The sequence below is a fragment of the Tauraco erythrolophus genome, chromosome 5 (assembly GCF_009769465.1).
Source record: "Tauraco erythrolophus isolate bTauEry1 chromosome 5, bTauEry1.pri, whole genome shotgun sequence".
Classification (NCBI taxonomy): Eukaryota; Metazoa; Chordata; class Aves; order Musophagiformes; family Musophagidae; genus Tauraco; species Tauraco erythrolophus.
In genome coordinates, this window is record NC_141469.1 from 33,869,679 (window position 1) to 33,886,880 (window position 17,202).

Below are 17,202 nucleotides of genomic sequence, written 5' to 3' on the forward strand. Positions count from 1 at the left end.
ATCTGTAAAACACCAAAAAGATACTGAGACATACACACTAATTTTACTTTTTATCAGAATAAACAGTTCACATCACCTCGGCTCAGTAAGAAAGTGTCATAGCATAGCACTATGAAATACTGAGGGCTGACTAGTAATTACTGCTTAAAAATAGAAAAAAGGAATGGAAACAGCTAAAATCATGCTTTAAGCAGGTAAATATTTTATCCCTTCTTTATTGCTATTTATAATACACAATAAGCATATTAATTTTACTACTAAATGTCAACGGCTGCTGCCATGTGCCAGACTTTCACTGGAGACACCTCAATTTTCTATTGTGCTCCCCGCCCTAAGCTTGACAACATAAAGTCCCCATTATCAATCCCCTAAAGCCTGGAAATTTTAAGCACATCTCTCTGTGATGGCTACTTGGATGTTTTTCACAGGAGTAGCTAGTATGTAACAATTCTGAGGCCAATCTACTGTTTGCAAATGTCAATACACAAAAGGAACAGAATCAAGCCTACTTTATTTCTTTTGGTGAGGAGTGGGGTGCTGAATATGGAATAGTTACTAAAAAGGCTGGCATAGCTGGATATGAACAGTTGTAGCTTTTCATGAGGAAAACTCCATTTGTGAATGGCTATTTGTTAAGTAAACAAAGCATACTAGTACAGAATTGCCTAAACTATTTGAATGAAATTATTCAAACGTATTTTAAAAATTGCATGGCCTGTATTAAAAGCTACCAAATTAACAGTCTGCTCCCCCACCCCCACGTCTCAGAATGTTACACAGTTGATAAATATAATATATGGCCTCAAGTTTGAAGATTTATTCCTCACCTTGCTTACTCTGAAGGTCTTTCAGTCTGGAGCAAAGCTCCTCCACTAACGTTTCAATCCCAGAACTCTGCACAACAACAAAATGATAGCAGGGGATAAAAGAAAAAAGAAAAAATAACTTACTAAAAAGAATATTCAGTTTATATAAAGACATCAATACAGTAAAGACACCTGAGCACACATATTTTTCTTTTTGCATGGTAACTATGCAATAAAAAGCAACAAAAAATATTACTAGGTGTAAATTCAGTTCTATAAATACATTAATTAGACATCAAAATGATTCCACAAAACATGTACATACATTCACAGAGATTTCAAACTCCAAGCCACATTGTTGCATTATTGTATATCCAAGGTTTTGCGAACTCTGCACTGTTACATTTACCGCACAATACCACTTAGGATTTAGCCCAGAGTCTCAGGATAAAAGTAGAATAATCAACTGTTCACTAAGATGTATTTTAAAAAGCTAAGCCTGACCCTTTTGGTTGCACAATTTACACCTGTGAGAATGGGACTGTTATAAGGATATAGAAAATCAGAAGCGAAGGTGAAAAGGAGAACAGTGTGAAGACATACACGTGTAGGTGGCAGGGAGAGAGCAGAAAAGCTTCCACAGTGTCTTCACGCAAAACTTACCCCACAGTTTTACAATGTCCATTATTTTTCTTTTTAAACACTGTGTTGTTTGCTCAGGAGAGCAGAGGAAAAAATAAACAGCTTATTCGCCTTCCCTATAAGCCTCTATTTTCCTCCTTTATTCCTGCACATAAATCATCCACACACGCAAGCTTCCTTTAAAATCCAATTTCAGTGTTCTTCTCACACGTGTTTTCTTCTGCTTTTACTATCTGCCTGGACTTGCAAGCAGTTCTACGTAAAGCAGCAGCACCAGAACAGCAAAACACTGAAAGATAAACACACACACAAAGGGGGACAACACACTACCACCTCTCCCATAGGAGAATACGCCGTGGTATTCTAATAGAATAAAAGTTGCATGGCACTCTGTGAAATACCAGCCTACAGCCCTTGCTTTTGGGAGAAAAACTAGCTGAGGTGGGTACTGTGTAAATATTACTGTTGTTCTTATTTCAGTGCTTTGCACTTTCCATGGCTGCAAACAGAAGGCTGGAATCATGGCAAAACGCCGCAATCTAAAACAAGTGAGGAGGATGCAAGAAGTCCCCTGCACATGACCACACAGCTGGGAATGGTAATGAGGGAGGACTGTGTGGCTGCTTGTATTCTATGTGCAGTTTCCTCAGTTTCAACTCCAGCACCTTGTCCTCATCATATTTGGAGACTGAGACTTATACAAACCTCCTACAATTTGACATGATTTTGTGTGCACACAGTCACGGACCATGCATTCTCTCCAAAGGTAACGCAGACCAAACGTCGAGTTACAGAAATGCATAAAAGAAGAGTCTGATTTGCTGTGTCACCACAGTGGTATAAAGATTTCATTTTTCCAAGATCTAAGAGTTTCTCCTCGCTCCTGATTATTGGCTAGAAATTGATGAGAAATGTGAATATACATTGCTAAAGCACAAAAAAAAAATATTATGGAAACAGGAATATTAATTTATACAGCAAAACTAGCTTGTTTAATTCTCTGTCAGAAACACACACTTGAAAAATAACATACTGAAGCAATGATTTATACGCTAACTTCTAAATTTTGATTACTTGCAGCCAAGTGAGAAAGCAATTTTCTATTCCTAACTGCATTGCTGCACTGAAGTGCTAAATATAAACCTTTATGCCACATACTTAACTGAGAATGACTTAGCAATATTAAACTTTAGAAGGCATCTTCTAGATCAGTAAATTCACCAATATAAATTAAAGCATTTAGAAAGAACCAAGTAGCACAGTAATAATATGGACAAACCTATGTGGTTGTAATAATAGTCACTTTATGCCTATACCACTCCTGACTGCCCCCTCCTCCCATGAAAGGGCAACAGAGGACGAGCTGGTCTTGTTTTCCCTTCGCTCTCCAAACGGTCTAATCGAACGCACACCTGCAGCAAACACTCAAAGCCTGAAGAATACAGACTCACTTCCTTAACTTAATTCTAACATCATGGGAAAAAAAAAAAAAAAAAAATATCCCCCAAACCAACAATATGCTCACCATTGTACCGAAGAAGTGAAAACTTTTGGAATCAAACGCTTCATTTCCTCCTGCACCATGAAACTAATACTTGAGTCAGCTGACATGCTGCACGCTGTCCCGCATAGCACACTGATGGAGCTAACGCTGGCTTTTGGAAAAAAAGCAAGGGGTGGGGGGGGAAGCCACTGTGCAGAATGACAAGTCTCTAGAGACCACTTGCTCTACCTATTACTGCACTATATAAAAACAAGCTGCAGACTTAATGCAACAAATGCCTCAGCAATTACTTTGCACGGGACAGTGTTCTTCTCTGAACATGAGATTTATTTGCTGTATTTTTTCATTGTTTAAATTAATGCACTGTAGTTGCAGTAACCCCATTGCCAGAAAGTAAGATATTCCAGGCACTGGCTTGGTTCAATAGGACACAATCGCTTCACAAAATTAGGTGATCTGCCTGAACTGCTTTGCTTGTGTTCAAATTAAAGATAGTCCCAAACAGAACAAGTACTGGAGCACCTTAAAAACACTTTTCAACATCGAAGTGCCTAATTACAATTGCTTTTGTAATTCCAACAAAAAGCTTAAAACACATGATTATCTGTAAGATTTAAACTACTGACACAGATTCCTACTTACTCTTTTTTCTTATTCAAACTACAAAGGGCAGCATGTCATTTTTTTAACTCCTATTTTTCATCTTGCATAACAAAACTTCCTCCATGACAAAAACATATTTTACTTTGTTCTGCTGTTTCCAACATATTTCTATTTCCTTCCCCTGCTTTAACTTACATCCAGTTCCATCAAAAGTTCTTCTTTTTGGCTTTTCATCAGCTGGCTGAAGTAAGGGAAGGATTATATAAAGGATAGGTGTTATGTTACTGGCATAGGAGTGACCGTGCTAACAGATAAATTAAGCTTCTGAACTCAGCCAGCATGAACAAGAATCAATCTGACTGCTGGAGTTACAGGACTCTCATAGCCCAGGCCTTGCCTACTGACCAACATGAGACTCTATTCACGGCCAAATTAACATAGTTCTGCAGAACAAGAAATGAGAGCAATTAAAAAAGAAACATCAAAACCCAAAACTTTGTTGTTTTTTTTTTTTTTTAACATGCATGCATATATATATGTGTGTACATATAATATCAAATCTTAAATGAAAAGATCTTTTTAATATGCTCCACTTGGGAAGTGGAGCAGTCAGAAATGACAAGCAGTAACTCATTAGCTTAAAGCAACCCAACTGGGTTTGTGCGTACATTCATGCTCCTGTATAGCTGCAGAAAATGTCCCCAGAAGGTATTAAATCTATAAATTTAGTTACTTCTGAAGTATTTTTATAAATTCAAAATAATCAGTTTCATTAATTGTGAACCATGGATACAAAACAACATTACGTGCATCAAGTTCAAATTCTAAAAACTGTTGCCTATTTTAACAGCAGCCACTGGCTTCTATCTTCGCAGATTTATTTACTAAGAAGCTGTGAAACATTAGCTCCTCTCAGATTCTTGACAAATCACTTGAATTCTTGTTGACGTTCACTTCTGCTAGTAAGTTACTTCTGACTGTTGCAAACAAGCACTGCACAGTCATCATCCAGGAGATTTAACAAGCATTTCCTGAATTTGATCACAAATGTTCATGTACCACTATTTCACACAGTTATTCTATGGAACTGAGGACAGCATGGGTCAGCAGAATTTTTTTTCACTGATCTGATCTTTCACTCCTTCCTATCACCCAGTAATGATGCCTAGTTATGGCTCTTCCATCCAAAAAAATGCCATGCAAATGTACACTTTGTTCTGCAGATCTGCACATATGCAACAGCCAAAAATTCTGAACAAAAAAAAGGAAAACAAAACTGTGATACCCAATATTTAGAATGAGCTTTCCAGATCTGATGTGCCATAAATATATACACAGAAACAGAAAAATTCCGTCAGATTATACAACTCAAAGGGAAGAGTTGGTTTTAGGTGGGTTTTTTTTGTTTGTTTGTTTTTCTTCTAGTCTAACATAAGCTAATAGCTTTCCTCCAGAAGGTTTTAACTGTGTACTGTAAATATTGACTAAATATGGCTTGTTATTTCAGGCCAGTGAGGTGTGAGGAAAAGTTCCTTGTTCCTCTTTAAGCTTTTTGAAAAGACAAAAGTATTACATGTCATTTTACTTAAACAATTAAAATAATCACTCATTTGCTTTTATGTTTTTGAGAGCTTTCTAGCTTACACTTTTAGAACAAATCCTCATTTCACCTTCCCAGACACACAGAACAGTTTAGGTTGGAAAGAACCTTTGGAGACCATCTAGTCCAAACCCCTGCTGAAGCACGATCAGCTAGAGCACAATACAGATGCCACCACTTTCGCAGAATACAAGTTCAAACAATCTAGAAATTAAAGTAGGTCAATATATTCATAGTTTCAAATAATTCTTTTAACAGGTCATAGGACTCTCCAGATAGAGATGGAACTCTGATTGTAGTGTACCAGGACTGTTTTCTTGGCATGTAGCCTGTCACCAAGAGCAGAATTAGGTAGCAGTTCTATACGAATCAGCTGTCAAGCCACATGAACTGCGTAAGGCACAAACATGATTCATTGCAACCACACATCTATTTCTATATTTTGTAGGATGATGACAGCTAGATAGAAGTCTAGCTTTTCATTTTCTAACATTCTGATACAGTATAATTCATCTGGTTACAAGTACTCTCAAAGGAGGTGCTGAAGAAATAGAAAGACCAAAAAAAAAGACTACAAAAACCCTCAATAATCCCTAACCCCAAGATCATCACTAAATAAATAAATGAATAAATAAATAAATCAATCCACCAAAACAGCAGCTTCCCTAGGGTGTTGAATCAAGGTAGAGTTCAAAGGAATAAAACAAGGTGGATAACACTAAGAAACATTTAGAGTACGTATTTGTACAACATCTTTTTGATCCTTCAGTAGTAAGAACATAATTAAAGATTTAGCTTTTTACTTGAATGCATAACGATTTACAACAAAGACATTGGACCAGTCAGAAAAACAAATCATATTTATTAACTTCTCCTTTGGGGCTCATGAATGCCTGATCCAAGTAATCTTCAATAGATGTGTGACCTTAGAATATCAATTTCCAAGCAGACAAACCAACTTAATATCACAAAAATCCAATCTCAAGCAATACAAGAGCAATAGCTCTTCAACAAGGAGATAAAAATACTTCCTTGCAACTCTCTTAGTCCTGTCTTCTGTACTAAAATAGCATTAGGAAATGTAAATCACATATCTAGATCAGGCTCATATTTCAGAGCTGTAATTCACTACTTCACACCACACATTGTAAGAGAGAGAGATAATAGCATGTTATTTACCAACACTAGATAAAAGAGGTCAACTACCAGCTCAAACCAACTTAAAGTGAACACGCTATTCCTAAATGTAGGTTACTAGAGCAGTTAATCTGACTTCTGTTATTTAAAACTTAATTCTTGTAGCTCCCTCCCATAGTGGCTACATTGAGATAAAAGTTATCCCTCCAAAAAAGGATAGTTCCTCTCCAGAAACTATTCTTCCTGATTATTATTCACCACTTATAAATAGATATGCTGACTTCGAAGCCAGAAAAGACTTACTATCCTTGTAAGCAGCACTGCTGTGAGATTTCACTTAATCACAGTACTTCAACTTTCGGATGCTGAAACGTTCATATCTATATTAGCAATGAAACGGGAGAAACTTTCTAAAGCATGTTCCCACCAATTATGCAAAAGTTATTCACTGCATCAAGTGAAATGCAGAAAGGACCCTTGAAGTTTCCTCAGTAGGAACTCTGCCATATTCTTTGAAGTCTGCTTGTGCGTATCATTAAGAATTCATAATGGGCCCCAATTCAAGTTTTTGGTGAAAATGATTGTTCTACATTAAGGAAAATTAGAATCTAGTAACATTGTTATGTGATGAAACACAAGGCATTACTCAGGAGAGCTCTGTAACCGACTTCTCTGGCACTTTCATGGTCATGGTTGTGTATCTGAAAGAGCATGATGCCTTCTCCCTCTAAGACATGCATATGTAAGCTTTTTTTCTGTCCCAGACTTATCAGAGAAGCTGCTGGTGAGACAATTCCCTCGCCCCATTTTGCTCTCATTATCATTGAGAGTACACGCAAGGTGAAGTAACTTTCAATCATACCGAACATCTACTTTCAGCCTCTAGGACAAAACAAACTATACTATGGGAGATACTTAAATACAAGAAATACAAGATAAATATTAATTTACTTTTGCTGGCTTGATGTAAACTGAGAAACAAATGCCCAAAAAATGTTATGAAGCAACATCTTGGAGAGGTGGGCCCGTGCCAACCTCATGAAGTTCAACCAGGCCAAGTGCAAGGTCCTACATCTGGGTCATGGCAATCCCAGGCACAAATACAGACTGGGCGGAGAATGGATCGAGAGCAGCCCTGAGGAGAAGGACTTGGGAGTACTGGTGGACGAGAAGCTCAATATGAGCTGGCAATGTGCTCTTGCGGCCCAGAAGGCCAACTGCATCCTGGGCTGCATCAAGGGGAGCGTGGCCAGCAGGTCAAGGGAGGGGATTCTCCTCCTCTACTCTGCTCTCGTGAGATCTCACCTGGAGTACTGCGTCCAGTTCTGGAGCCCCCAACACAAGAAGGACATGGACCAGTTGGAGAGGGTCCAGAGGAGGGCCACGAAGATGATAAGAGGGCTGGAGCACCTTTCCTATGAGGACAGGCTGAAAGAGTTGGGGCTGTTCAGCCTGGAGAAGAGGAGGCTCCAGGGTGACCTTATAGCGGTCTTCCAGTACCTCAAGGGGGCCTACAAGAAAGATGGGGAGAGGCTGTTCAGGAGGGCCTGTTGTGATAGGACAAGGGGTAATGGTTTTAAAATAGAGGGAGGTAGATTCAGATTGGATATTAGGAAAAAATTTTTTACCATAAGAGTGGTAGAACACTGGAACAGGTTGCCCAGAGAGGTGGTGGATGCTCCATCCCTGGAGACATTCAAGGCCAGGTTGGACAAGGCCCTGAGCAACCTGATCTAGTTGGAGATATCCCTGTTTGTTGCAGGGGGGTTGGACTAGATGACCTTTGAAGGTCCCTTCCAGCCCTAACCATTCTATGATTCTATGATTCTGTGCAGACTAAGTGTCCTGGTTTTGGCTGGGACAGACTTAGTTCTTTTTAGCAGCTAGAAGAGCTCCATGTTTTGGTTTTAGTCTGGGACTCCTTATGAGAACAATGTTGATAGCACTGATGTTTATAGTTGGCACTGAGGGTCTCAAGGACTTTTCAGCTTCCCATGTTTTTGCCAGTGTGCAGGAGCACAACAGGCTGAGGGAGAGCATGGTGGGGACAAAGAGTCCTCAACTCTCCTTGTGATTTGAACTTAAGACTTAGGATTTCAGGCTTGTCACTCATCCAGGATTGCAGTGTCAAGACTTACCTGTTTTGGGATCATTTGCCAGGACGGGACAGGCATTGGTCACCAAGTGGTGAGCAATTACACTGTGTATCACTTCTTTGTATATAATACTATCATTATATATATAAATATATTATTATTATCATTATCATTATCAGTTTGAATTTTATATTATTGTTATTACTAAATTGTTCTTATCTCAACCCACAAGTCTCCTTCCCTTTTCCCCTTTAATTCTCTTCCCCATTCCCCCAGGGTGGGTGAGGGTGAGTGAGCGGCTGTGTGGCGGCCTGGCTAAACCATGACACTACACTCCCACAAAGAACTTCTCCACTTCTATATATAATTTTTCTATATCAAGAAAACTCAAACAAAAATTGGAATAATTAAAACTTTTGTCCACTTCCATTAAAGTTAATATTATACTCAGAGTAGCTTCAGTAATCTGGCGAATCAGATATGTGGTACTATGAATATTTATTTAAATGCCGAAATCAAAAGGAATCGATTTATTGTAATTATTTTATTCTGTAATGGTTACTTTGGCAAGACAAATACACTTTCAATTTTTTTTGGTATCTGAAGTTATAAAACACAGGCTAATATGGTTTGCCAAGTTCAATACCACATTGCTTACTTAGTATATGAATGGGGAAAGAAGGAAAAGGCTTTTGAAGCCAATGGATCTGATAATAAAGAGCCAATACAAATTCTCTTAAACCAATCCAAATTAAGTTATCATAGAAAAAAAAAAAAGACTGCTTGGAAATAATAAAACCCTACTGTGCCTTCTCATAGAAGCAGCTGAGTAACATCAGTCCTAGCTTGATTTTATTCTCCAAAACATACACATTGTCTAAAATCTTTCTTAGCTCCTGAAAAAAAATTAAAATCCTTTCCTAAATAATGTCGTGTGTTCTAGAAACAGCTAGCATATCCCCTTCCAGAAGGCCAACTGGATACAACCCAGAAGAAATATAATATTCACTGGTTTTGTGAAGTGTTTTGGCGTTTCCTGGAAAAAAATTCTGAACAATCATCCTCAGACACACCAAAATGCTTCCTGCTGAGTTAGTCAGGATATATGCTTCAAGAAGCATTACCGTTGTTTTGGAACCTTCATTTTTTGCTTTAATAAATTCGGACTTTTCAACAGCAGCTTCAACATTTCATCCTTCGGATGTGTTAAGATGGCTTTTACAAAACTTGCTTCCTTCTTGTGCTGTTCTTTATCTTTACATTAACAATGTTCATCCTAGCACTTTGTTACCCTACTTACAGGGTTTTTTGACTAACATTTTTCACTTATTCTTTAAAAAGTCAAAAGAATAGTGGGTACCTTCTTTATACCTCTTGTTCATGTCCCTTCTAGTTATATGAAGACGCATAAGTTAAATCACTTAACAAACCATTTAATGTTTACTATTTGATTCCCTGGTACCTCAGCATAGTAGTCAGAATGTATTACCTAATTAATATTGGTTTACGTCAGAGAAGTAGAGAACAGCAGAAATAAACCAGTGATTAAAACCAATTTTAAATAATATAGTTAATCTGGCATCCTAGACAAGATGAAAAGAAACACAGTCCCTGCGTTACAGGCTCCACAAGCCCTTTTGCCTCACTTCCCACACATCGCTATCGCCAAGCGCAAGACATATTACGCAATAGCACCTTGGTCTAACTGGCCCACAGATACCATAATCTTTGGAGACTACAAGGTGGGCCAGAGTAACCCATCAATACAAACACGCTCAGACACGGAATCATAACCAATTGATTAATGTGGCCTGATTAAGAGCTAATTTCTTCAAGAAAGGTTTATGTGCAGAACTGTAGTAATTGCATGGAAAGTGTGACAGCTCTGCACTTGGTGCAAGGAAGATGACAAACACTAAGAAAACTTCAACAGAATCTTATTTTAGATACATTTCAAATTTGTGCTGAAAGCAAGGTACATTTGAAAATAGGATTACGATTTCAATTTTTTAACAACACTGTTCACTAGAGCCACACTTGTTCCTGTAAGTGCTCCCATATGATAATACAGATATCAGAAGGGTCATATTCCCCCTCATAATTCAAAACAAGCAAAGTCAATGCTCCAAATAACAGCATGCCCACACGTGACTACATTTCAAAGAAATTACTGTTAGTTTCACCAATTATGTTTCAGTGTTACCTCCAAGCAGTAACTACTTAGAAAAACGGGATGGAAGGCATTGTTGCTTTTCTCTAATGTATTTGAGTAGTGCTCTTTCAAAATTCATTATGGAATCTATCAACCAAGACTAATTCTTACTTTAGCATGTTGTACACTGTTTCACATAGCAGTTCGCAGATTCTGAGAGCCAGGCTAGTTCAGAAACGGACCGCATTGCCTGAACCCCATGAGGACATGAGGCCCTGAGAGGTCGGCAGCCTTAGATACTCGCAGTGTCTCCCTATGTGCTGTGGAACAGCTCAGGTGAAGCAGCCACCTATATGCAGAGAAGCAAAGAGCTTGGGAGACGTGGTTTCATCAGGGCAGAAAGATACATATGAAGGAGTCTCCTTTGCTCATCCTTAAAATGTCGTCACACAGTTCAGCAGAATAAAGATCCACTGATGGCTTGAACTGAAACTCTAGCACCATCTTGGGGTGGAATTTCACATGTAATACTTCCAAGCATTCAGTGAATGAACTATATTATATAGGAACTACAATAAGACAGTTGAAAACCTTCTTGCTCTATTGAGCAATGCAACCTTTAGCAGAAAACTAGTCAGTTAAAAGCTAATTAAGCTCGGATTTATGTCCAATGGACAGGCAACATGAGTCATTTCAGTATCAGTAGGAAATAAATCTACTGGAAAGTCTTACACAAATCAGTTTCAATAAGTAACCTCTAACTCCAGTCTTGCTCAGACAGTATCCACCTTGAAAAAAAAAACCACAACACAGGTGAATGTCTCAACTCTTACTTTTTTTACTAAAGGTCTGAGTCTCAAAGATACTCCTTTCTGTCTTGTTACTGACAAGTTTCATTATTCAAACACAAAATAATTTACAGACTTTCAGAATTAGGACGCTTAAAATAAATTAAAAAAGCATCCTAGAAACTATACATGAACAAACTGACCTTAGTTTTAAGTGTACCAGATCGGAATTAAAACAACAACAAAAACCCCCACTAACCAAAAAAAAGTCAAACAGCTGGTTTTACTTAAAACTTGAGGCAGGAATTTCAGGATAAAATTTCTTAGTTTCCTCAAAGACTTTTACATAAATACTCCTCCATCCTAAACACTTGCGATTTTTCACCCAACAGTTCAATAGAATGGACACCCTTACTTTGTTAGCTAATTGCAAACCAACATTTTAAAATTTCTTCTACAATTCAACTGAATGAGAATTAAGATAAAAGTCTCTATTCAAGGTCAATATTAACAAGCTTTTTAAAACGTGAACAATTCTTCAGCACGTCTCTGAACTGCTATGTATATTCCATTCAAGTGTTTTGGAAAAAAATAAACTTTAGAACTGCAGTAAGAATAGCAATTGATTACTACATTAATGTACTTGTCTTAACAGTCATCATCATTCTGACTTCATTTTCTGGCAAGTTGCAGTGTACTTAAATTTTCTCTACTTCTGACTGCATCGAGAGCATCTGCAGTCAAAGATGCATACGTACACAAACAACTTGAGACATTAAAATGCTTCACACACACCAAATACTGTCCTCAGAACAAACACACAGTAACAATTTGCATTCTTACATATACAAGATAGTACCTGTCCAAATCAGGCCTCCTCTCACAAAAGCACTTAGATCGCAACACGCTTTGCCATGGCAAGACACAGCGATGCAGAGCAGTGAAAAGGCTGCAGCCTTCCTGACTTGTCATACTCCGTAACTGAGGAAATGTTTTAGAAATAAACACCAAACTGCAGGCTTTTTGCAGTCAAATATTTGTTTTCTGCACCATAAAACTGTAAGTAGTGTCTTGGATTTTAGGCTCAGCCTATTGTTTTACATCATTACTCTTTTTAATAAGAGAGAAAAAACTGAATTCAAACAAAACTAAGCTACCAAATAAAGTACCCCTTAAGAAAGAATATTATGTAAATGAAAATCCACTAGAGACGAGATTTCAAAATATTTATTTCAACCACTAAATGAAAGACTGACAAAACAGTGTTCACTGTTATCATGTCAATTTTCATCTATTTTATGACTTCCTCTCCCCATCAAGCATCTTTTTGAAGTGATCACCCAATTTTAGCACCTTTGATGACTGGGGGGGTGGGGGGGAGGCAGACTGCAATTTCTCAACGTGTTACTGGTTTAAGCAATTAAATATAAACTTCAAAATTATGATACCTGGATCTCTGTCATTTCCTATGAGAGTTAGAAAAGTTATTATTAACCCTCAATACCGTTTCATTCTCTGCATATTTTTCTCCTAAAATAGATCAGGCTGCAGAATCCTACAATCTTCATTTCATTTTCTCCCTATTTTAAGGTGGGTTTTTTTGTTTGTGTGTGTACACATACATGTGTGTATATATACTCTCTCTACTAACAGACACAAGGTAAACATTCTAACCATTTCACTTAAATACAATTTTATTTAAATATACTGAAGTTTAAATACACTAAGACTTCTGATTACTCCCAACAATGGAGCTACCTCAGCCTTGTTTGCTTTGCTCCAATACCAAGGTTCATAGAAGACGTTAGGCTGGAAGGGCAAGTGTTCCAGATCTGTGTATATTGGTATTTCTGCATCCACCTACATTGAAAATATGACCGCAGAAGAACAGCAAAAGCATAAGCAAGTTCCAGAACTGCCCACGTGTACTATTGCCAGACCCCTTGCAAGAAGAAAAACCTGTAAGAACAAAGCTGCTAGTTGACATATTTATGAAGGGCCTAATGAACACATCCAACTTCTACCTATTTGACCAAAAAAAAAAAAAAAAACCCAAATCTCTGCAGGTAAACATTTTTAGATGACTCAGAACATAATTTAAAAAAACTCAAGTGGCATTAGAAAAAAAAGTAATTTTTTGTTTCTCAGTTTTTATAAACGCTCCTCACACACACCACTAAACATCAATTTTGGCTACAGTTAACAGAGTATTTTTATCTCTTTGTAGAGATGAAATCATGAATGTTGCGCAGGACAGCTTGAATGCCTCAGCAGAAATAGTATTGTAACATTACGTTTCACAGTCCTACTGATTATTCCCATCAGATTAGCATACAAACGTAAGTACAGAAACCAGCCAACATAGGAAATGTGTTTGAAACACAGAAAGAAAAGACAACTTACAAGTTACTTTAAAACATCACTAGCATCAAAGCAGGATCATCCTTCCTCTCAACTCCAGAGGGAAAAAAAAAAAAGTAAAAAAAATAATCTGTATTTCTCTCATGCAATACAAGTGTTAAACTACCTACAGAACAGCTTTAATTAACAACTTTTTAAAAAAGGTTTAAAAGCTCCACTCTGTGTTTGAAAATACATTTAAAAAAAAATTAGAGCCTATACTTTTGTTAAAGACAACAAATGTGGAAGCTGAATTTTTTAGGCATGCAAGAGAAGTCAAAATAGCCCTGAAATAACACAAGTCTACAGGTTGCAGATTATAGGTTAATGTAGAACTGTAAAAATCTGACAAGGCAGCAGGAGTCAAAGGAAAAAGTTACTCGTTCAACCTTTCAGATCACACATCTTTTTATTCTTTCAAAACTCTCGTTGAAGGGTTTCTTCCCTTTTTCTGTTTTAGATTACACGAACTTTCAAGTGGAGGCAGATCAATGATTGTTAATAAATTCACCTCCTTCCTTCTTTTCAACTGGGTCTCTCTATATGATATGAATTTAGTTCTATGTAATGCTCCTTGACTTTCGGCTGTGTGAAGATGCATCAAGAGAGCAATTTCTAAAGCTAAAAACCAATCAATCATCAGTGGTCTACATACAAGACTACTGCTTTTTGTTGTTCATAAAATGAGTATACAAAGATAGTCTTACCCTCAAGAAAGACATTACTTCTTGCAATTATTTCTTCATTTTTTGTTTCATATTTAAATTAACTTTTATGGTAGTCAGAGTGCTGACCTCAACATTCAGTAACTATGAGAGCAAAGAAAATTACCAACAAAATTATATTTTGCATCACTTTATTAAGATACTAAGTGATGGGAAAATGGAAGATCAGTTAATCAATTAATCAATTAACACTTTAGTAACTGAACAAATGCTTAAGTAGCTTAAGCAGATGCGCAAACAATAAGCCAGTACATGATGGCAATGCTTCTGAAGGAGGCGGTGGTGGGAATAACCACACAAATCAACCCAACTTCCTTCATAATTCTAGGCCATATAACTTCCTCCCTCTTGCTGGCACAAGTGTCTGAGCTACAAATCTCACCAGGAAACCTCTCTGGGTTAACACTTCCTTCACCTCGACCAGGTTAATCTCAGGAAACTGATTCATTTTCCCAATCCAGTTCTCCACACAACGATACGAACGCTTGTGCAAGCACAAACTATGACTAGGACGCTGTATGGAGCAACAACGCAACCAGGCTGCATAGGCAGGGTGGAGTTTCTTCTTTCAGTAGTGACAGACCAGAGTATTTGTAGTCCTGTAAACTAAAAGCTAGACTTTCTCATTTCTGCTGTCTGAAAAATCTCTGTGGAGAGCTTTCATTGACCTGTGCTACAGATTATTTTTTTCTTTAAACATTTCCTTTGATGGTCTCTCCCTTTCTCCACTTTTCTATTGAGCTACACGGTGTCTGCTGCCTCTGGTACCTTCCTTCAACCTGTTGTCTTCACCTCTCCTCACCTTCTCCAGTCAGTGCAATTCAACTCCACTTCCACTCAATGATGTAATCTGGAAAGTGAACATTTGCTACTATACATTGCATTTGATTTAGCAATTCTGGATTACACAAACAGCGTGTACAAAGCAAGACGGCTTTCTGCCCGAATATTCCATTCCTTGCTGGTCACACACAAAGTAAATTTAGAATTTTAAGAAACATTTTTATGCAAAGCTTTGTGGTAATTTCAACACAAACTAGTGCATTGCAACTGTCCCTGACAAGAACAGGTGAGGGCTTACATAAAGGAAAGCATGACATTACATAGTACGGAATCTTTTGTGAAATCTTGCTGCCATATACAAATTTCATAATTTCCTAAAGAAAAATAAAAAACTCTCAGAGAACTCTTGGGAAACTTGCATTTTCAGACACAAATTAAAAGACAAGCATGACAAGCTAAATATATCCAACACAAAGAAGGGTATAAAGTCTTAAGATTTTATTAAATAGTTCCGACTTACTTCATCAGAAGCAGAGCGAAGACACTGGACAGCAGCCTGCTTTTTCATTTCCTCTAGTGTTAGATCAGAGCACTTTTTCTTACTCTTTCCCCATTTCTTGTAAGGTCCCTTTTCCCAGCCCAGGAAGATGTCATTCTCCTAAAATAAAAATAAAGACATTATATTATTTCAAATACATTAATATCTCAGTACTATAGCAGAACAGGACTACAAGTAACTTACTGTTCAAAATAAAAACAGCCTCACTTTATTTACTAAAAACTACTCTTTGGCAAATTAAAGATTAGTTGGATTACAGAAAACTCATGCTTACTATTCAGAAAAGCATACATATTTTTCAGAGGGCATGGAGGCTACTCACACTTCACTGCAATATTTTCCAATTGCAAAGCATATCCATAAAGATCATTTTATGGCCCATTTATGGTTGAATGTATTACTGTAATTTACACAAAATATGTTAGAGAGTTTCACTGATCTCTGAAATAATAAGGATGAAAAGCAAGTGGTTCAGAGTTAGGAGCAAACTTAAGAAAAAGCTAAATAAGCCAAAAGAAGAAAATGCAATGTCCGATCCTAAAATCTTCAACTCAGTCTCACAATGAACATCATTATGACTAGAGATACCAGCGCCTATCTTAAAATGAAGCTGAACTAACTTCAGAAGAAAATTAGACACTGGGAGGGTGGGGGGGCTCCCATACGTGTAAGAACACTTAATTAAGAACAATAAAATCCAAGAAGAACACTATTGTCTTATATGTAATCATCTGAAGACGCAAAGCATTCATTTCATATCACTTTTTAGAATTTACAAAATTTATTGTCAGATTTGCTTATTCTTCACTGTCCATTCACATATGCACACACAATTTCCCATGTTCATCTCAAAGAAATATTTTAGCTACCAGGAAAATAATCTTTAATGTCTTTTCATGTACACTCATCTAAATCATCTTCCTGGAGAGATCCACAAACATTTGATTCTTTTCAACATACCTGTTTCAACCTTTTCAACATCTCTGTTACTGCTTCTAATGAAATCCAGGCTAAGGCCTACTCTCATTTAAAACAATTCCCCATGGCTTCAAAATGAAGTAAAAACGAGTTGTCAGTGAAATTAGATGTCTCTATGAAATCAAAGAATAAGATGGGGAAAAAAGGAGGTGAAGAGGGACCAGTCACCTTCAGAAGCAGTCATTGAAACAGCTGTCAGTCGTGATTTTACATGACCAAGTCCTTCAGGAAAGAGTAGAGCAATTTGTCGAATTTATTTCTTAAAGTCTTATTTGATCACCAAGAATTGGATTTAGTTCTGAAAGGACAAAAATCTACCACTTACTCTGTTTTTCCTTATACTTGTGCAAGATGTCAGTGGTTCATTTAAAATAAGAAATGTGAACAGGCTACTTGTTCTGTTATTAAAAAGACTAACAGAAAGTAATA

At 37.3% G+C, this 17,202-nt stretch overlaps 1 protein-coding gene across 2 annotated transcripts in view; it reads right to left on the reverse strand.

Annotated features, from left to right (window-relative positions):
- The window catches only part of KIAA0232 (KIAA0232 ortholog), a 68,396-nt gene that overhangs the window by 19,607 nt on the left and 31,587 nt on the right, over nucleotides 1-17,202 (reverse strand). For both annotated transcript variants that reach the window (XM_086612087.1, XM_086612086.1), the window contains exons 3-4: nucleotides 15,757-15,894; nucleotides 828-894 (exon numbers count right to left, since the gene is read on the reverse strand). In XM_086612087.1, coding sequence (XP_086468213.1) covers nucleotides 828-894; nucleotides 15,757-15,894 — 205 coding nt within the window. The remainder of the gene's footprint in view (nucleotides 1-827; nucleotides 895-15,756; nucleotides 15,895-17,202) is intronic.